The 23,082-nt window shown below is 37.0% G+C and overlaps 1 protein-coding gene across 3 annotated transcripts in view; it reads right to left on the bottom strand.

Moving 5' to 3' along the window:
• Positions 1–217: 217 nt before the first annotated feature.
• LOC149081085 (uncharacterized) overlaps positions 218–23,082 on the bottom strand; it is a 38,245-nt gene continuing 15,380 nt past the window's right edge. For all 3 annotated transcript variants that reach the window (XM_089237864.1, XM_089237866.1, XM_089237865.1), the window contains exons 2-11: positions 22,350–22,483; positions 19,388–19,509; positions 17,544–17,740; positions 16,060–16,252; positions 14,354–14,459; positions 12,892–13,001; positions 11,326–11,681; positions 7,796–8,565; positions 7,066–7,619; positions 218–2,018 (exon numbers count right to left, since the gene is read on the bottom strand). In XM_089237864.1, coding sequence (XP_089093990.1) covers positions 489–2,018; positions 7,066–7,619; positions 7,796–8,565; positions 11,326–11,681; positions 12,892–13,001; positions 14,354–14,459; positions 16,060–16,252; positions 17,544–17,740; positions 19,388–19,509; positions 22,350–22,483 — 4,072 coding nt within the window. In that variant the 3' untranslated portion in view covers positions 218–488. The remainder of the gene's footprint in view (positions 2,019–7,065; positions 7,620–7,795; positions 8,566–11,325; positions 11,682–12,891; positions 13,002–14,353; positions 14,460–16,059; positions 16,253–17,543; positions 17,741–19,387; positions 19,510–22,349; positions 22,484–23,082) is intronic.

Raw genomic sequence — 23,082 nt, 5'->3', positions numbered from 1 at the left:
AATTTTTTTTTCATACAGTGCCCTTCAAAGGGTTAAGTGAGCCCCGGCACATTTACAGAACACTCAGGTGACCCATGACAAAGATCCAGATCACTCAAGTGGCCCGTGGCACATTTCGTGAATGTGCCAATAAAGTGGTCCACACTCTCCTAAAGGTTGAGCACCCTTGCTGCATAACATCATACCTTTATAAAAATAATTCAGCAAACAATGCATGTAGTGATTGATAACATTTATAATAACAATAAACACATTTCTGATCATTCATCGTATAAAAAAATACTCTTATGTACAAAAAAGAAAAGCATCAGCAGCGAGATGCAACACATTCCGCAAAATGCACGAGTTGCTTGATTCCGAATAGATACAATGTGATAATAATTTACAGGATATCTATACTATATATATCTCATATGCGTTTGGAATTTTTATACACACACACACACAGTTAATTTTCGTCCATTAGAAGAACATGAGCGTCCAGCCACTCAGCAGAATGGTGAAGCTGTCGGATCAATGGTCTTGAACATGTCTTTGAGCGAAGCATTTGATGCCTCATCATTCACACACTCGGGTTCAGTGACACTGCACAAACTATTGTCGACTGCCAGGTCAAGCGTCAGTGCACTGATGACGCTGATGGATGGCAGGACGTCTTTCGGGGCATTGCCCTCTGCGAGTAGAGGTGGCAGCTGCTTCTTGGGCCTCTGGTTGTAGGAATTGTATTTGGAACTGCCCTTTGCTGCTTCGTCATCACAAGAGTTCAGTGGAGATGCATATTCCATGCTGCTCTTTCTGTTCCTCAATATGTCCTTTCGGGATGACGACTCCTTGTTGGTCTTTGGCTTCTTCTCCGGCTCGGACTTAGGCGGCGTACTCGTGGATTCACCATCCTCTTTTGTTTCTTCCTCCAAGGTTTTGTTCATACCACTTTTCGGTGTCGGATTAGCCAGTTGCAGAGGTTTCCGTTGATGCTGAACTTTGTTTGCAAGTTCAGGAGCGAACCTTGTTCTTCTTGGGTCCACTGGGTGATGCAATTTTGCCATCCTGGGATCAGATATTGCACGGGGTAGGTGACTTGCAGGTGAAGAATTAGTTCTTGATAGCCCCGATTGGTAATTCGGCAAGACCGCATCTGTGACTGAAGAGGAATGTGGTGGTGTCGTGCTCGCAGCGCTCCTTGGATCCATCCTACGAGTCCTGGGGTCCAAAACTTTAGGTGCAGCTTGAGGCTGCAATGGTGGCAGCTTGATATCTGGCAACGTTGGCCTGTCCAAAACAGGAGGCGGTGTCAATATCGATGCCGGAATGCTGTTTTCGTGAAGGGGAACACTAAATCCTTCTTTTTTCTGCAGTTTCAGCTGGCTGAAGAGTGGCAGTTCTGGAAGCACAACAGGGTTGGAAACCAAAATACTAGAATCTTCGAATGTCTTGTCTTTGGCATGGTGTTCTACGTCGGCATTAGAATGCAGCATGTGTTTCTTCAGCCTTGGATCATTGAGTAATTTAGGATCCGAATGACTCGCTTGAATGTAAGGAGCATAATTGAGAGGTTTGGTAGTCACATTATGTAGCTTGTACGGTACGCTCGCGGATAACCCATCGACAACAACGGCAGAAGTCCGGTTAGGTATCACAGGATGAATATCCCTGTGATTTGCTATCCGTGTCTCGAGCGGGAGGATGGGAGGAACACTATTGCCGCCCATACTGACAGTAGGCTTCAGTGGCACTGGCCTGTCTCTGTTTTTCAGCCTGGGATCTCTTATGGCTGCTTTTTCGGGTGCCTTTGCCACGGACGGCAAAGTGTCACCCACCACAACAGTATCAGATTTCTCCAATGAGCCACCAGTCGGCTGAACGCCCCCAAAGATGATGCTCTTCCAAAACTCACTGTTCTGATCATTGTTGCCAGACGAATTTATTTTGGCCTTTTGCATTATGTTTGACATTATCTGTGAGACATTGAGGTTTGGCAAAGGAGATGCTGGAGCTTGCTGCTTTACTTTGGTCGGTGGCTGAAGGGGAAAAATAACACAAAACAAAAAATTATTTATGAAGGAGAAATGCACGTTTTATATTTTATTATTCAGATATTCATAGAAAAATTACATCCGAAAAAATAGGCTCGTGATTGATTGAAATAGATGTAACAATTTTTTCATTTCTCAGGCACAGAAGACAATATATAAATGTGAGGATATCGATAAGATATTTTCCCTAACGAACTCGAGGCGACCACCGATAGACAGCGCCTTCGCTTCCAGCCCATCTCACTAATGGCAGTAAATTGCAATATAGCGATATGGCCAGAGTTGGTGTTTGGTGAAGTAGTAGTATATAAATGTGCCCGAGGGGTGCAGTGGTAAAGAGGCTCGTCTTCCACTATGAAGGTTACCATCAAGATCCATGGGTTCGAATCTGGGCATAGAACATCAGAAGCAAGTTCTTTACCTACCAGGCCTAGGGCGACCATGGATGGATAGAACCTTCTTTTCCCACCCAACTAGAAAATTTTCGTACGGTGATATATGACCGGAGTTAGTGTGTGGTAAAGTAGTATATAAATGTGATTAAAGCCCTGACTTGAAGGACTGTGTAAGTTTTGAGTTAGAAATATGGTGAATATAAACTTTTGGGGCTTCCATCAAGGGGAGGGTCTACTGTACATAACTGCCAACTTTAGAGAATGAGAATTATGCAAATTTTTGTACAAGTCTGAATTTTGTACAGAAACTGTATACCAACAAATAAAAAATGGACTTTTTCGTGCTAGTCATCACCAATTATCGCTCAACTGTCATTTAAATTACCTCTGTCATTACTATACTCAAATCAAGATCACCATCAGGCCCAAAAAACAGGACAGACATGCTAAATGAGATGTATCGTTATCAAGGACATCAGTCACCTTGTTGATTTGACTACCATTTTACTACACACGAACTTGGGTCAAATATCGCCATTAGGCAATTTCCAACCATGGTGGGAAATGAAGGCCCCATCTATTGGTGGTCGCCCCCAGACTCTGTAAGTAAAGAACTTGATTCAGATGTTCTTTGGTCAGATTTGAACCCATGGACTTTGATGGTAACCTTCATAGTGGAGAACGAGCATGCTGATTCGACTGTGAAAAGTAACCTCTGTTCTTGTTGTTAATGAGTACAAAGTGTGGGTCGGTCTAGCTTACAACATTTTTCAAGCAGCCATTGTGAAAACCATTGTTAGCAGGAAAATTCAAGATGAATATTACTAACGGTTGAGACCACAAAAACATGGTGCACTAAGCAGGGGAAAATGTCCTTGTAAGTGAGATCCACTTTTTTCTTTTTTTCAAACCGAGCACACCTCTGGTCCATTGCCATGGGCAATTTACTACAGAACCAGTTGTGCTAGAAGTGTGAGTGTGTGCAGTGTGCACCTAATAGTCTAAGTGTGTATCGGGGTTTAAGCTGGATAAAAAATTCCTTTTGCAAAAAAGCAAAAATGGGGGGGGGGGGGGAATAGCTTTAGCAAAATGTTACAATGCTAATGTAATGATTGATAGTTGGATGTCTACTCGTTGCGTACCTCCTGTACGCATTTTTGCGAAAGTGGCTACTACTTTTTTCGCATTTTACAATTACTTTTGCATTTTGTGAAAAATGTGACCGTAGCTTAAACCCCCTGGTGTGTATGTAGTGTTGTGTTTGATTTTGCAGTGCTGTTATCTATATTTGTGATGATTAAATATTTGTACCATTGTAGGACTTGCTCTCTGTGGCGAGACTTTTTAGCTGGGAGATCAGCTCACATTCCTGCCACAAAGTTGGAAACCACAGAAAATCAACTTCAGCCGACCACCACTGTGGCAACCGTGGGGTTCGAACCGGGGTCCTCGCAATGCAAGTTCATCACTATGACGATCACTCGACAACCACAGTGGCAGCAGAATTCATTGTATTTGCTCTGAGAAACGGGTGGCTATGATACTTTGCTTTGTTGCATGACATCTCTGCAACAATTTGCTACCACTATTAAAAAACTGATCATCACGGGCTCATACGAGAGAAAGCGATGAAGTAATTCCATGCTTCAGTAAAAAATTTGTATTATTGCAGGAGGCCAGATGTAGACATTCGCCTCTGTGTTCACTATACACACCCTCAGTGATTCTCACCCTTTCTGTTTGAGGAGCCTGTATCCACTTATATTCACAGGCCACATCAGCTGACTTAGAGGCAGAACTTCTCCTAACCATTTATGCCAATGAGATCAGCTTCATGAGAGCCCAAGCTTAATTAATCACCTCCAAAATATAAATTCTTCCAATCATTATTTGAAGAAAATTTGAATCTAAAACACATGGAGACATAATATCAGGAGAAAAACTGAAGAATTTTCAAAGATGCAGATTTTTCCAAAAAAACACATGAGCATTTCGGCTGTTGTACCAAGCTGCATATACATTAGCAAGCCCCACCTTTTGCATAACCATTTACAACTCATTCAAGGAAATCATTTTCAGAGCAAATCTTCCGGGAACCATAAGAGCTGAACCAACAAGTGAGCAGCACATTCATGCCTAACCCACGCTTGAGGTTACATTCATGCCTTCAAGAGTCATCTGATGTGGCCCGTGACAAATAGCTAAACCACTCAAAAGGTCCATCAAAGATTACAATGCTCAACAAAAGAAAAAAATCATGTCCTTTAGGAAATTTTAGTGGTTTTATGGTATATCGTGACTGCAGTTTCTGAATCTGGCATTGGTTTTGTCAGATGGGCTCTAGTATTTGAGATAAAGTGAAAATTAAATTTCAATGGCAATACATAACCAGCATACAGGGGTTGGACAAAATAATATGAACACCTGTGAAAAAAAACAATACTCAAGGGAACCTGTCATATACTCCCGCCCTCTAGTTTGGACGAGTGCCACCTAGCAGGTGAGAATGTGCACACATCAGTGTCTAGTCGTAGCAGTGATAGAGCTTCGATGCAAAATAGGATATTGGAGCCTTAAAACTTAGTTATGGCTGACCTCACAGATTTCGAAAGAAACATGATTGTTGGAGCCGGTCTTGCCAAGGCCCATAGTAACGAAAACGGTCACCCTTGTTGGTGTCAGGTGTAGCACAGTGTCGACGGTAATTACAGCCTATACCAAACAAGGAAAGACATCATCTGCCAAGCAAAACAGTGGCCGAAAGTTTTAATTCCCCAATATACTATTTCGCATCAGAATGCTATCACTGCTATGACTAGACGCTGATGCACATTCTCGCCTGCTAGGTGGCACTATTTCACACTAGAGGGCGGGAATATAACAACAGGTTCCCTCAAATGTTTTTTTTCACAAGTGTTCATATTATTTTGTCCAACCCCTGTACAAATCACATTGTTTAGAGTATGCAAAGGCTCTTATCTCAAGAACTAGACCAATTCAGCAAAATCAATGTCAGATTCAAAATCAGCACCCTAAAATCACTGAAATATCTTTACCAATGATTTACTGTATGTATTTATAATACACAGTTTCAATATAATTTGTATGCTGCTTATGTATTACCATTGATTTGAATCTGGTGCTGGTTTTTTCAGATCGGCTGTACTTTTTAAGATGAAGTGAAAATTAAATTTCCACTTCATCTTAAAAACTGCAGCCGATCTGAAAAAAAATCAGCACCAGATTCAAAATCAGTGTCCCCAAAATCCCTAATATCTTTCAGAACAAAATCAGTGTTTAGCAGTGTTATCAAATCACTTGAGTGGCCTGCTGTAAATTTACAAACTATTTCAGTGGCTCGCTGCACATTCGCAGATTATTTAAGCCGCCAACAGTGCATGTTCAGACCACTTACATACATTTGAGCGACTTGAGGCACACCTCCAGTTCACATAAGTGGCACGTGGTACATTTACAGATTACTGGTCGATATGTTTTTCCAGATCACTTGAGGCTTCGGGTTAACTTGAGTTGTTTGTAAAAACTTACAAACTCACAAATCACTCAAGCGGCTTTTGATGCATTTACAGTTCACTTAAGCAACCTGCTGCATTTTTATAGATCACTTGAATGGCTCTTGCCACATTTCCAGATTGCTTAAATCTTCAAGCTGAATCAAAAATGTAGTCAAAGGGAATGATTATGAGGACTCGTCTTCTAATAGGCCAAGGCTAGTCATAGGTATTCAGAAATAGTGATGGAGCAGCAGAAAAAAATTGGCATGCTTTCAGATCACCTGAATGACTAGCAGAACATTTTCAGGTGACCCAAGTGGCTCGTGACATGTTTCCAAACTAATGAAGTGGCTGAAACTGACCATTTGGTTGAGCACCCTTGGAACAGCAGTATAAGTTTGCAAGCTTAGGCAATTACAGGAACTTACCACGAGGACAAAACCTTACTATCAAAAATCCCTTAATGTTCCCGGAAAAATAAAAAAAAGTGACTTAGAATTGACACAAACAATTTCAAATTTCGGTTTGAACTGTACATAAGTTTGTGAATGTTTCAGCTCGCACATGAAAATGCAGATATTAATAGCAAGCTTTCATTATCTATACGAAATTTTGAAAATCCTTGGATAGTCTCTATACCGTATTCCCCCACATTAGCCAGCATGCTGCCAAACTCGAGAGACAACAGATTTTTGAATATTTGGGGGGGGGGGGGGGATCTGGTGTGTTCCTGGCATGCTGGGAAAAGCAAGGTTTAATTAGGATCACTGTATGCATTAAGCCAATTCAATGGATTTTAATACAGATACTTAAGAATTATCCAGAATCTTTAATTCAAGTTGCTTGGCATGCGAAGCGAAATACTGGTGTATTTCCAGCATGCTAGTCTCCCTCAATGTTTCCCGGCATACCAGCTAATGTTGAAGAATATTGTAATTGTCAATCTGAATAATTTGTTGTAAAGATTTTTACGTTTTAAGCACTTGTAAAACACAAATGTTTATGTCTACATCATACTTTAGAAAATAAATCAGTAGGATGATGAAAGAAACGATCTGAAAAGTGGACATGGCTTATGACAAATGCATGATTTTTAACGAATACAATTTCAACAGGACCTACCATTTCTTGCAGTTTCTTCAGGACTTCAGTGAGAGGCTCATCTGTATCATCGTCATCATCATCGCTACTGCTATAAACTTTTGTCTTCTCCGTTTCCATTTCATTGTCAAGCTTTATCGTCAATTCAGAATCACAATCAGCAGAAAAACTTGAGTCTGCGTCCAGATTCTCCGCCCTGTCGTTTTCAGCACACATTTCATCTTCAGGATCGGTGGACTTTAATTTCTGGTGCTTTTTGATCCGCATAAGCAACTCTCGCTGTTTCCGGGGCAAGTGACTTGGTATGCAGATTGACTCCATCGCCAGCATCTCTGTCATGTGTGCCGGAGACGATACAGATAACGAAGATGAACTGAAAGACGTACTGTCTTCTTCTTCCTCCTCGTCTTCTGGTCTTTGCTCAGATTTTGCAAGACTTTGTTCAAAGGAACTGGCTGAATCCTCAAGGCTTCTGCAGGGAGACGAAACTTCACAAATGGTTTCAGTTTCACCAAGTTCACTTTTGATGTTAGCTTCCTGTGGCATTTTCTTGACAGTTTGGTCATTTTGAGGGACTATAAAAAAAACGAGGATAGACCTAATGTTAATTATTGTAGTAATAAATTGATAAACAAAAAAAAATTAAATTAACTTACAATACATTCAAGTTTCCAAACTTGAACGGTATAGGAATTGATTTTACGTTTGATACTACTATAAAACTTTCAAAAATTAGCAAAGTAATTTTCACCTTGAGAAACTGGTTCTCCATGCTTCGCCGACATCATATCGACCAAAGCTCTGATGTTTTGCCAATCGAGATTCAGCCTCATGTCTTGATCCTGGTTATCGAGACTCACGTTTTGAACTGGCTTCGCCTGTCTTAAGTCTTGGTCTTGCTGGAGAGATCTCATGTCTTGGTCTTGATCCAAATGCCTGACTTCTTGTTGGTGTCTCGCGTGTCTCATGTCCTGGTCGTGTAGCTCCTGAGCAAGTGAACAAGCATCTTCTTGGATATGATTCGGTTTGATGTTAGAAAAAGGGGGCGGCAACTTAAAGGAAGGCAATCTCGGCGCAAAAGCCTGCTGCACGTGAGGGGCGGGGCCCATTGGCGGGAAATCCTGAGGCACCTGATGGGGGCCTTGGTTTTGTTGCCCCGGACGGTTGTTGAAATTCTGCTGCTGCTGCATCTGTGGTGGAGGCGGACCTGCCGCCGGGAACCTTGGAGGCATCTGAGGTTGACCCATAGGGCGAAAATTCGGCCTCATATGTGGTGGAGGGAAACCAGGAGGATGCATATGACGAGGAGGAGGCAAACCAGACGGCACAAAGTTTTGCTGCATCTGATTATTGGAGCTGGTTGCTGGGAAGTTCTGCGGGGAGCAGTGAGGAGGACTGTTCATCATGGTCTGGGGGTTTGGTCCCAAGAACGGCAGACGAGGAGGGGTGACAATCGATTCCATTTCATCAGACATCATGGGTCTTGGAGGACTCATCATATCATCAGAATAATCTTGAAAGCTAGACGGCAAAAAAAAAACAGATTACATGAAACAACCATATAGCATACCATCTAAAAATAATTTTACAAAAATAAAAACAGCAGTTGGGAAATGGAAAATTTGATTACTGCATTTTTACATTAAATGAGATTAAATCAAAAACAAAATGAACTCCACATCTGATCATCCATCTCTACTTAAGTCAATGCTATATCACTTCGACATTAGTATTTTTCAAAATAAACAGCAAATTTTTCAAATTTCTTTTTTTTTTTGTCATAGAGCGGTGACAGAACAGGCTAGAAACAGTTGTAAAGGGTGTTTTCCTAGCATGCATAACAGTACTTCACCAGAACCAAGCATCATATTTTTTTTCGATGGATTTGCTGCTATTCCAGAGAGCACGAGTTCCCAGCATGATGAAGTGGCCCCATTTTCACCATGGAATGAGGAATTACTTGATTACTACATTTCTGCTGCAATTGATTGGATGTAGTGGGCCTATTACATGGCATCCCCTCCACACGCGATCTCTACTTTCTCCATTTCTTAAAGTGGGACCGACCTCCTAGGTACGTGACCAAAACCATACAAACAAAACCTCTAAGACCTTGTAGCCTTGCAGACAAAATTAGTGTTTGATCAAGTAACCTTGATGCTTCAGATCTCATGATGAACAACACTTGTTTTGCCAATCACACGTCTTCAACCAAGTTTCAACCAAGAGTTTTGAATCACCCTATAGATCCAGTGCATTATGCCAGGGAGATCACATGGGAACTATAAGTTTCTTACAACAATATTAATCTATTGATAACTATATCCAAAAGAAACCCAGAAGGAAATTTTTTTTTAATGCAAAGCTAGTTGCAAAATGTTTAATCATGTCACTTCATTCCACCTCTACCCATTTTTGTTTTCTCTTTTATCATATCTCATATCATTTATGAGTTAAAAAGATTTTTGTTTTTCTTCTGTAAGCTAAAATCCTTACCACCTCCCTTTTTTTTCGATTCAGACATAAGGAATAGAAATGTTTAATATTCACTTTTAAACACATAACAAGTGTTCCCAGAAACAAACATTATGTTAGGTACAGAACACATACACGGCACATTCTGCCATGTACCAATTCATTCGAAGTTCCGCAGAGGAATATTTACAAGGTGCATTTGCAATGTAATAGCTGCTATCACGGCCCAAGACATTATTGTGAACTGTGTACAGAAACGTTTCTTAACAAAAAAAGGAGGGAATGGGACATAACTTCTAGCATCCTACAGTCTTTCAGTTGCTAACGATAATAGGAAAAAAATAGGTCTGGTTTAATCTTAGCTTCAAAACGTACAAAAAAAAAATAGTTTTCACAGAAAATAATTGAAATTGGTAATATTAACCAAAATCATGAAAAAAATGAATTTTTTTTCGTGTTATGAAAAAGCTCTGTTCCCTACCTTGCAAAAGATATAGCAGTACCCAAATACTCTCTATCATCATCCCTCATTCCAATAAACTTTGTCCAATTTACAATATATAGGGTCTTAGATGTTGGTTTAGGAAGGATATTTTACTCATAAGAGGCCCGGGGATTGGGGAGGGGGGGGGGTGTAAAACATATAAGTTTGGAAGAACTGATCTACAATTTTTATAGCAAAGAATCTCAGATATTTCACACAGCTATTGCAGAAAAGGACATAAAAGCCATAACAGACAATGCAATCAATGATTGATGCAACCTGAATAAATTAATCATGTGTTAGCAATAGCCCTTAAACCACACAAACTGTTGTAAGGTACTTGCGAAAAAAAGAAACCAAATGCTGCCTCACGAGATTTGGAAGAGTTCATTGTAAAGAAAAGAAATACAGTATATACTCATGAATAAGCCAACTTCCCACCACACACTTCAGGACCACCAAAACCACAATAAATTGAAAACCAGTGTATAAACCAATGCCCAAAAATCATAACATCTTAAAAGGGGAAAAACTTTGTAAATGTTGTTGCATGAAAATATATGAGAAATCATTCAAACTTGCTAAGGCCCATGATACACATGCTACTAAGTAGCATGAAAGCATGTCACTTTCGTGCATATGTGCAACCAATGAGATTACTGATAATATTTGCACGAATGTTGCCAGTAATCTTTAAAAGGCTTGCTGATGCTCTCACATAAAGGCTATAAAATCTACACAAGTCCACTGGATATCAAAGCCAATAGCATTTTTGATTTTCTTTTGCTTTAACATCATTGGTTCTGTGGGTTTGAATATAGCTGCAAAAACCCAAAAACCAATCTAATTATTAGTAACACCATCTAAAGTAGTCCAATAGTCCAATGATGTTGCAGATCTTCAAGGGAGTTTCGTGTGGAGGCCACATAGCTATATGATTTGATGAAGTGGGGGTTGATATTTTCTCCTCAGACCCGTGTATAAGTTGACCCCCCCCCCAAATTAAGGAAAAACATTTCAACCAAAAAAACTCAGCTTATACACAAGTATATACAGTAACTCTATTTTTTTGGCAGATTTACATTTGACACGTTATCATGGAAAAGAATCTCTTTTGACTGGAGCAAGAATTACATTCAAACATCACTTTCCAAGTTTGTCGATAGAATAATTCACTAAAAAAATAGTTTGCAAATATTGAAAACTGAAAAAAAATGTTTTTGTTTAGAAAAAATTGAAACTTTTTTTTTTTTGCAGCACGAACCCTTTGATTTTGATTATTATAAATGTATCAAAGGAAATGGATTCAAGGAAGCACATACTTTTCATGGAAATCAGAGTTTTCTTCCGGACCCATCAAATGGATCTGAAAGGCGTCAGTTCCTTTCTCATGACAAAGTCTTTCCATCTGCTCCTGCCAATGCTTTGTTTCTTCCGCTTCTCTGATGTAACGAGGTGGTGAGCCCAGCAAACACTTCCTTTTCGGAAGAGGGTCTGGACTCTTGCTGCGCCGCTTTTTGCAATGGTCTTGCTGCTGTTCCCTTTGGTCCCTTCTCTCTTCACTCCTATCACGTACATTGCTGGAATTGTTGTTGTTATTGTTATTGTTGTTGCTGTGGTTGTTGTTGTTGTTATTGTTATTATTATTGTTGTTGTTGTTGTTGCCACCTTTTAGACACTATTGGGGAAAAAATTGATACAATATGAAATAACAATACAATATAAATTTGTACACATGATTGGAAATGCAATTCAGAGAAACTGAATTCTGGAACACTTGATGAACCATAAATTATGAGATGAGGCAACATTATTGAACTGGGTAAATATGCCGGACAGTTCCAAAAATTAAAATGTCTGAAATATGTATTTTATGAAATAATCAGCATGAGAAGGAAAGAAGCACAGATACATGTGAAATGTGGTGGTTTCACTTCACATTCAAAATAATATAAACTACTTATGTAATAACTCCAATAATGCAAAACAGGCAGCACTGGTCAGCAATGACACCAGTAACATGACAAACAGAACATAAATAAAATAAGCTGGGAATGTTGGTTTTACTGTAGTGAAAAAAAAAATCCTGTTAGTAAACACAGTGAACACTGCAACAACGCTATATCTGCTGCTTTGGAAATTGTTAACAAGTGAGAACTGGTATGCAAAACATTTATGAGGATCATTTTTGCTGACTAATGAAATACCATAAGTTGGGTGTAACAGTGCATGCAGGAAGGGTCCCTCCAATTTACTCGTGATCCCCACCCCCCTTGCAAAAGTGGTTCCAGTGTTCACCCCTGGTTGAGTAATATCAAAATTATTTGAGAAATTTTGGTTTCAAATAAAATTCTGAAGGGCTCAGAGCTTTTCATAATATATTTCACATGCCTCAGTTGAACTCAATTGCATACTCTTCCCTTTTGGAAATGGAAGGCTGGATGAAACCCCCCTTCAATGACAAATGACCTGTGGATCAAAGGTTGTGCAGCTCTATGACCTTTGATGCACCAAGCAAAATGCTTTGGCAGTGGTTACCAACATTTCATGTGTCCTTTGAAAATTCATAGAAGGCTTGCCTAACCCTAGAAATGAGTAGAAGGCTTGCGTATCACAAGAAATGCAGAGGAGGCATTTTTAGACCCCTAAAATTGATAGAAAGCGTGTATAACCCCTTTGTATATTATGCAATAACCCAATGTGCTGATTGTTTATTATTTTACTCCTTTTTCTGCCATAGCCAATTACTTTTTGTGTACCCCTGAATGTCTTATCCCTCATCCATGTGCTTACACCTAGATATTATTTCACTCTATAACATAAACATCATATAATTTTTATTTTAAGTTGTGTCAGATGAACTGTATAAGAAGCGAAAAGTTACTTACATCTTTTAAGAGACGTTCGGTTTCTTCTGTTAGTGGATCATGCGAATATCTACAATTTTCTCCAGCATAGCATTTAGCACCAGTGTGAAAGAATTTGCAAGGGAACTCCTGTGCTTATCGTTAAAGAACAAACCAAAATATATGCAACAAAACATTGAAAAGTGCATGTAAAATATATCCCCTCTATTTCAATTTTTTTTTAAATCTCATAGTAAAATATGCAGTCAGAATTATTACAGTTTACTATATATATTCAGAAAGTTTCAAAATCATTCCTTAAATTCTTGTAAAAAAAAATGCATACACATATCAGGGCTGGACAAATCTATTGGCCAGAGGCATGTAAAACTTCAGACTGAGCACCTATTTTTTTTACAACATATCAACCCGGTCATACAAAAATATAGCAAATTTGAACTCTTCTCCCCCCCCCCCCAATTGACTATGATGCATGTGTTCCTACACACATGCGTGAAATGAAATTCCACAGAAATGCTGTCTTTGGCAGCCATGACACAAATGTGTATTCTCCACATGTTTTGTTATATTTTAACAATCCTAATAGTCAGCAGCCCGGTGCAGTCAAGGACCCTCATAAACTGCAACTGCACTCAAAATGAAGTTATATACTGCAACTGGGCTTTTTTAGAAAATGGAAAACCTCACTTTCATAAAAATAGTATACCCTGGTAGTATTCACGGTAGAAAAAAAATTCTTAGTTTGTATAAATATATATATTTTTAAAAATCATGGCCCTATTATATAGTAAGTGTCCGAAAAGGATAAAAATTTTACGAATGATTCTAAAATTATATATATATTTATTATATTAAATATATTTATTCACATTTTCTTCTATATAAAAAAATATCAGAAAAAATGTCTCAAAAATATGTGACCACTGTTGTTACCTATCAAATAGAAAGTAAGCTATCTGTTATAATTTTCTAAGTAAAGTCAGTTGATTTCAAACTGGTATGCAGCATGGAAAAAAAAAGAGAATGTATTATGAAAACATATATTATTTGCTTTTATGCTACATGTCGGTGTAATGTTTATGTCAAAATATTGGTTAATATGTTTTGATGTTAAAGGCTAGATTATTCCTTATGAACATTGAAAATATAGCAACCAGTATTTTAGCATAGAAAATTTTAAAAACATTATGCAGCATAAAAACAAAAAAATTATAAATTCATACATGTTGTTCATTTTCATTGTGTACATTGGTTTAAAACCAAAACAAAAAAAACACATTTTATTTCAGGAATTATAACATAGTTTTGTTTCTATTCAATAGGTGACAGCAGAGGTCCTAGCTGACAAATTAAAATTGCATGACTTGTGCTTATCGATTCATATCTAGAGAAAAAGTTTTTGATGGGAAAATAAATTGTATAATGCACATTTATCTCAATGGCACAACTAATATAGCAACAATTCCTACTATCAAAAGGATATCATGCATGTATGGACAATGTCTTCTTTTAGAACAAAACCCACCGATATAGTAACGACATAGTTCTTTCTTTTTTGGTGATGGATGAATAAAAGGACAATCAGATCCCTGTCAAAAGTTAAAAAAAAATTAGATAAAATATATAATGAATATAAATGTTAATCTTCTGTGTTTTTTACATGAAATTCCATGATACATATACTTTGTTATTAGTAAATAAAATACTATAGGACAAATTACTGGACAAATATGGAAATGTTACGAAACCAGAGTGAATAATGATGCAAATCGGATACTAAGTTATATGAATATCAAAAATCAGTGCCCTAAGGAAAAAAAATACAACACCTCTAATGAAAGATATAGATTTTTTCCATAAAAGCATAGATTTGTTCCATGAAAGAATCAATTTTTAATTGAATCAAGTTTAATTTCATAAAATACATACACTTACGGCCGTGTTTACTGACAGAGGTTTAACTGCAATCTTAGGTTAAAGGATTATAGATTGAAACGGATTGGTTAAATTTGGGATTTTAACCAATCCATGTTGATGTCTTATCCTTTAACTTGTGATTGCAGTTAAACTCTGTTGGTGAATATGGCCATTAGAATCTTTTCTCCATAAATAATGCTAGGAGAAATATGATACAAACAAGCATGGGGTTTTTGGGAAAGAAGGGAGGGCAATGATTGTCGACTCAAGATGACCATGGAATACAAATAGTTTTAGTTACAGTCAGACGTTCATATAACATTGCCCCCGGGGATAAAATGCAAATGACTTCCTAAGCAGGGTGACTTCGTCAGATCTTAACAAATCTAGAAAACATTGTCAGATTTCTCATGAGAAAGACATATTCCTCCAACAGAAAAATTTTCCAAAATATTTTACTTCTACGGCCTATTTTTCAGCCGCTGTGGTGTCAAGGATTTGTTGAGTCAGGGGATCAATAACCTCAATTTATTATGTGAATTTAACTGACATTATAAGAATGGGTGATGTTAAAATTAAAGATGTTATAAGATTACAGAGGAGATCCGATCTATCGTACCACATCTATACAGGGTGAATGTGATCCCTTCTGCCAAACGAAAGGGGATGATGTGAAACACTCTACCAACCCTGTGCTATCTCAAACTGTTTCAGTTATGGCGGATAATCGATTATGGAAAAAAAATGTGTGAAGTCTGAAAAAATCCAATTTGTAAAGTTTCTGAAAGACCTACAAGCACAAACTAAGCACTTATTTGAAAAGAGAAGAAAAAATGCTATAAAGTGGCACCAGTTTCATTGGAATATCTGTATTTAATGGCAAGCCACAAGCACTGAAAGATTGGCAAAGTTAAAAATCAAATTTTTGTTTGTCAAAATGTTTAATCACCAATTCTGCAAACACCCTTGTAGCTACAATTAGTTAAATTTAGCAAAAACTTGTCCATTCCAACAGCTTTTGAAAGAGCTTGTAATAAACCATATCAGTGTTCCAGTTCAGGAGAAATTTAGCCTTTTGTTTGCAATACATCACTAAAATCAGTGTCATTTGACGAAAATTTGGAATTGGCAGTTACAGATTTTGGTGAAAATTTGATTTTGCAGAAAAAATTGTACAAGGTGACACTATCTCTATCTATTTGTATTTAATGGGATCTATGAGTGCTGAAAGATTGCTGAAGTGAAAAATTGAATTACAATGGATTGAAATACCTTATTGCAATTTCCTTCTTGAAAATATTTGCATATCTTTCGTGCGGCTGCTTTTCTGATTTTGCCTTTCTTGTCAGCTAGTACTTTTCGCTTCTGCATTCGCTTACAAGACAATTCTTCAGATAAAATTTTTTTCTTTTGCAGCTTCCGAGAAGAAATTGAATCTTTCAGTTTCCTTTTGAAAGCCTTGTCACTAATAAGAAAGAATTAGTTATGAATCAGTGAGATATCAAGCAAGAAAGAAATTTGAATTTTTAAATAACCAAAAAAAAAATGTATAGTTGGACTTGCTTGAAACTGATATATTTATGAATTTTTACATACAAAAGAAGTTTTTCTATTTCCAGTGAATTTAGTATTGCTTATCAAAACAGTAAGGTATGGATATAATGAAGTTAGCATTAAACAAATATTTTTGTTGTGTTTTTGACTTCGTTATAAGCGGGTCAGACTATATATATGATATAAGAGAAAAATACTAACTCCTTATTTCTTATAGCATAAATCTAGTACAGAAGCCAGTGCTATTTTAATACATTGCCCGGGGGCTTACAAGAAATTGGGCTTCATAAAAATGGAAATTTTCGAGAGTAAGCATGTAAATTTGCCAGGTAGAACCTCTGAAAAATTACTTGGCTTGGGGGCATGATACAGGGAATCTTTCCTAGAGAAATTTTTTGTTTGTTTGTTTGTGTGTGTGTGTGTGTGTGTGCGACTTGGAAATTTTAAACTAAAATACCCGACATTTTGGAAAAATAAACATAAGAATTCTCATAGCGCACTTTCACTGAGTATGACCCAGGATTTTATTCCAACAACTGGGTTCTAGGGGTCTAGGAGAATTAGATTACAGTTATACTATTATTGCTACTACTAAACCACTAACGTACTTTGTCCACATTCCTCTATGGGGTTTCTAACAAATAGGTACATGTCACAATATGAACTTATGTTTTGTGAACCTAAGGTAAAGTTTGTTTCTAAGAAATGCTTCTTAAGTATTGTGTGTCCAGTGCTACCATCAGTGCTGACTGGTTATTTTTTGCTTGTATCGTGCATGCATTTTTAAATGTTGTAAGCCTGATAGATTGACATTACTTGTCCTCATCGTGAGAAATACACCACAACTCAGATATATGTTCAGACTACTTAAGCCTTGAATGCAATTTTTCAAGAGCATTCTCATCACGGCCGTCTCAAGGGCATCGTGGGACCCTGGGCCAAGTGATTTTTCTGAGGCCCTACCTCGCAAATTCTTGAAAATTCCAACCATTTTTGATTTTTGTGAGGCCCCTCTTCTCTTGAGGTCCCTGGGTTGTGCAGGGTGGGCCCATGCATTAAGACGGCACTGATTCTCATTCAATCATATTCAAAAACTTAGAATGCACGGTGGAAAAAAGTGAGCTTTTGAAAGATATCCCCTTGACTGTCATCCAATTTGGTGGTTTTAAAGGATTATAACTAGTAATAAGAATGATCATTACCTTTTTCCTTCAGGCCTGGTATCGGGAGAATCTGACATGCCTCCTCGATACTCAGCCAGTTCCTTGGCATAATCAATGATGCCATCAGGCAGATCCCTCTTTTTCTTCGCATTTCTAGCACGGTAATAACCCTCTGCATCGGAATTGCTGGCTTCTTCATCAGTCATGCCATTTTCCGCATGCTTTGCCTTTTTAACCTGATGAAGCAATGAGATTTTATACAAAATTAACACAGCCATTACACATTGACAAATTCATATTAACTCCTTAGAAAATTTAATTTTCAATCATCTCAGATATTATTGGGAGAATAAATTTATATCAAAGTGAAGTGTATCCAATATGCATCTACAATCACTAGTGCTAGGATTTCTATGACTTTGCATATTTTTATGCATTTTGCATATTTTGCTATTTTTAAGCGATAGAGCTTTTTTTCATGATTTTCAGTAATTTAAGGCATTTTCTCATAACCTTCAGAATTGAAGGCATATTTTTATATTTTGGAGCATAATTTTGCACAGATCAGTATAACAATAAAAAGGAATTTTTTCTGCCCAAGCTCCATCTCCTGCAATTGACGATTTCAGCAATAATTGGCAATTTTTTGGTGATATTAACAACTATTGGCAGTTTTATTTGCATACCTTTGATATTATTTTTGACAATGATTGGCAATTTCCCATATTTTCCTCAAGAAAATATGGTTAGTCTATTTATTAAAGTATATATTTAGGTTTTTACATCATGGTTTTTAGTTTTGTTAGGGCATGAATGCATATTTATGCGGAATGAGAAATATACTGTGGGTTTTTAGGTCATAAAAATCCTATCCCTAACAATTACATATATTCAATCAATATCCAAAAAAAAAGTTTATATTCAATCAAAGGATGCGATTACTAAACACAAGCCAATTCAAGATATAGGAGTCAGTAAATCCTATGCCATTGCTTTACAAAAAAAAAATTAGGAACCACAAAAAATTTCTTAGGAGAAAACCATTTCTGCTAAATTGACCTAAATAACCCTTTTTTCAACTAAAATTAATAGGACTCTACTTTTACTGTCAGACCACTTCACCAAAACACCACCTCTGACCATATATATTGGTATATGGCCAGTATACAACACTATATTGCAATTTACTGTCATGAATGAGATGGGTTGGAAATGAAGGTGCTGTCTATCGATGGTCGCCTCAAGCTAGTTAGGGAAAATATCTTATCTATATCCTCCCTCAAAGTCAAACCCGGGACCGTGACAACAACCTTCACGGTGGTAGACAAGCATCTTGTCACTCTACCTTTACTGTAAGACCAGTCGAGGCCCAGGCTCTGTCCCTTGAGGGATATAAGCCTTTTACCCCGAGGGGTTGGACCAGGCTGATGGACTTGGTGACTCTTTTCTGTGTTAGTAGACATACAGACATAAAATTCCAAAAATTTTGTGTAGTACTCCAATTTAGTGATCAAACATGGAAGATTTTAGGCATCAACACCAATATTCCAATCGACCTGGCTCTGATCTATAGCTTCTACATTGCCCCAGGCTCTGTTTCAGCATCTCCAGACAGTGATATTATGCACTTTGAGAAACACCGGTGCACATTTTTTTAGAAGCAGAGATAGGTGTAATTTTCCATGTGGTTGAATGTGAGAAACATGACAAGTCTATTTGGATTAGAATGCAATATCAAGATGTCTTTTTTTTTTAAATTGAGACTAACATGCTAGCTCAAATCTAACAATGTCTCATCATTTCAATCTAAATAAACATTTTATAGTTACCATCGACAACCCCCAACTGGTAAGACCCACTCATTTTTACAAAAAAACACTTACTGTTGGTCTGTTATTTCGATTTTCTTCAAATTTGCTCAGCCTTTTCTGTCTTTTCTCCTCAGAGATATTAGGTGATAAGCCCGTCGACTTCTCATTTGATATCTTTGAGGGAGGAGTGGACCCTGCTCATGTGAAGAGAGCAAAAAGAAATAAAAATTTAATTATTTTCATGTATTTCAATGGATGAACTAGCATAATTTAAAAATGCAAGTATGCATAAATGTCATGTTTTTAAAACATATATAATAAGTAAACAAAAAAAGAACAAATAGACGTTACACAAAATATTTATTTATTCAATATTATTTGGCTGAGACCTATAACAAGGGAATGTGGTGATCAATATTGATACATGTGTAAATATGTTTAAAATTATATGTAGGGTATTTGTAAGTATGTGCATCTCTAACACGTTTACAGTGTCCGAGGTATGCTATCTCTATCTTCCATATTGGAAGTGAAAGTGACAAATACCTGAATTTTTGTGTTTCGTGAGTATCATGTTGTACTGCAACATGCTGTCTGTGGAGAGATCCTTTTTGAAGGGGAAGACCAGTTGTGCTTCACCCCATAGCGATAGACTGGAGTTGCGCTCGGATTAAAAGAAAAGTTTGTGCCTCAGAGTTGGTAAACTGTGGGGGGGGGGGGAGCTATATTACATGCAGTGGTTAGCTGAAATTTGTAATACATGGAAGAACCAGATATTCTCGGAGAATATAGAGATATTTGCGAGATATTGGTATGATGTCCTGGGTTTCACTCCATCAAAATCTGGTCATTATACTTCAAGAAAATAAATTTATGTCGTATGTCATTTTTTCATGAACATCTGCATAGCCCACTTTTTTTTCTTTTGATTGCAAGTCTAAAACAACTGCTTAGTTATTGAAGGCTGGGATCTTCAACCAGTGTGTGCCACATACATTTAGGGTGCAAAATATAATTACTAGAGATCAAACAGAACTGTTGTATTTAAATTTTCATTGCATTTTTAAAAGTATAATTTCCCTGCTCCGAACATATTAGAAGAAAAATTACAATAAACATTTTTATTTCACGGTAAAAAAGACTGAACCCATTTTAGTTATGAGTAGCCATCTCTGTAGATCTAAAAAAAGCTAAAATAAGGGGCTTTGAAGCTAATAAAGAATTATGGTCTGGATATGGGAGTTGTTTCTGTAGTTTTACATTTTTGTATCAAACTCTATCTAAATCTGAGAAACTCATTTACATATACAGTGGACCTAGGCTAATTCAATCTTGATTAATTTGAATTTTGGAATAATTCCAATTTTGAGAATTCCCCTTGAGTTTTGTATCCCATTTAATGTTAAAAAATAACCTGTCTAATTCAATTTTTTTTTCCTTATTCTGGGTAATTTGAAGTTTTATTTAGATGCATCACTAGCAAAATGTGTTTTTTTCAGAATGCCTGGCTAACATTTAGTTATCCTTTTCTTTATTCCACGATGTTTGTTTGTTTCTAAACCTGTTTTCAACCTTATTTAACCTTAACTAACCTGTAGCCTATATTAAAACATCAGAAAAATCATACAAAATCTAAACTTTTTTATGTGGCTTGACGTAAGAAGCAATAATTTCATTACCAGTTCCACAGACTGGCTTTGTCTTTCCGAGGGCTTGTGGAGCTTTACTGAATCTCTGTTGACTTCATTATAACGAGACAATGGCAGATACACCTTACAAAACACTACTACAGCCTACAAACACTACTACTCAGTGGAATACAAAAGTTTGTGTGCGTGCGTGTGGTAATCAACTTCTCCACAGACAATTTTTAAAATCTAGATTGCTGAAATCTTGGTTTATTGTCTGGTAAAATGTGTTGGAGATTCCCACACGTCTCACTAGCATTATTGTTCGTTTATGAATGTAATGTAAATGTTAGCAACATTTTTCCCCATGTCCAAACACGGTTCTTATGCTTGTTAAACTCTAAAAAAAATTGTGGAGGACTTATGGATGCAGACATTGGTGAATAAGTAGGGAATAAAGTCTCATATTAAATCCATATTCCATAATTTGCAGAAGCTACAGACATGTTACACTCTTTTCACATGCTACAGATTCGTCCGTATGGAGGATTGGACGTACAGAGATATTCCATTAGTGCATAGACGGAGATAGACGTGGAAGTCTGGGGGGGGGGGGGCACGATGATGTCAATTCATATATGCATATATACATTAGATCAGTCAACTTCACCTTTGACGCTGGGGGGGGGGGATTGCCCCCCACACACCCGTATTTCTGCTCATGCATTAGTGGCGTGAGCAATTGAATGGTAGCTTCCACATGATATGGACGAGTCGCGGTACAGAGAAGTCGCCGTCCACTGCCACAGCAACACAACTGCTGTACCATTTCCAAGAACATACTGGCCCTACATGACTAATTGCATGCTTTGCATGCTACTGACATTCAGCCGTAACTGAACTGCTACTCTGTAATAAAGTAGAAAGCAATTATCTCTGAGTGGATGATTTTCAGTGCGACAGATCCACTGCACGGACAAATCCGCAGCATGTGAAAGGAGCATAAGATAAAACAAGGCTATTAAAGCTAAAAAAGTCATTGCATCTTTCATTCTTTAAATCAACTTACAGATTTTGTACAATGTTTAAGATTAAGAAGAAAACAAATTAGAGTTATGTGTTTGCAAATGAAATATAGTTCCAAGATTGTTAACTTTTTTTTATACAGACACTAAGTAGTTGTAACAACAAGAAAACTGGCAATTTTTTATAATTATTGAGTGTTTTTGATTTTTTGTGAATGTATTTTGCTATCCTATTTTTAGGAATTGGATAATTCAAACTTTTTTGCTGTCCCCTTGAGCTATGAATTAATCAATTCCACTTTATATAAGAAATATTGTTAAACTGAAAACATGGAAGAAGGATAACAATGTAAAATTACAAAACAAAATATTGCAGTTTACCTCTATGTTTGTCTGAGGATATTGGTTTAGATGCTGTTGATGGCGGAGGAGGTGGTGGTTCTCCATCCATTTCTCCACCAGAGTCCAAAATTTCACCTTCTTCCAAATCTTCTTCATCTTCTGTATCTTCATCACTATAGAAACATTAAAAGAAAAAAAAATTCAATTTCCTAATACTTAAATTTTTTTTTTTCTTCCCAAGAATATTGTTGCCCACACACAATACAGGAATTAACTATTTATCAATTTTTAACAAAATCGGAAATTAATAACTTTGAAAATGCTTAGACTACTTAATTTTTCACATGTATACAAAATCTTTTTATAGAAAAAATGTTTTGTACATTCAGCTTTTTTTACAAACAATAAAATTCCATATAGATCTGAATCCATGGGTAAACTAAGTTAAAAGGAATGCACCTAATAGACAAAAATATAACCCACATTCCAACCAATCTAACTGTTAGTAACTACCCGAGGTATGACTTACCCTGGTCAGCAAATTGGTGAACCAATGTTTGTACACAAAATAATAGTACAGTGTAACCTCTTTTAATGAACTTCTCCTGTTAACTGTTAACAGACATGTTTAAAGCCTGCGGGAACAAGCCTTCAATATATTTCGTTATATATTAATGGACACTCCCAATCAACAGACAGAAACACATTGGTGTCTATTAATGAGAGGTTCCACTGTATCTTTAATACTTCTAGAATCAATACAGGTCAATTT

Source organism: Pholcus phalangioides, unplaced genomic scaffold, assembly GCF_987345545.1.
Source record: "Pholcus phalangioides strain wild (caught in Gottingen) unplaced genomic scaffold, Ppha-v1.0 ptg000010l_1, whole genome shotgun sequence".
Taxonomy (NCBI): domain Eukaryota; kingdom Metazoa; phylum Arthropoda; class Arachnida; order Araneae; family Pholcidae; genus Pholcus; species Pholcus phalangioides.
The sequence above is the reverse complement of the archived record's forward strand: the minus strand, read 5'-3'. Positions and strand labels throughout refer to the sequence as shown.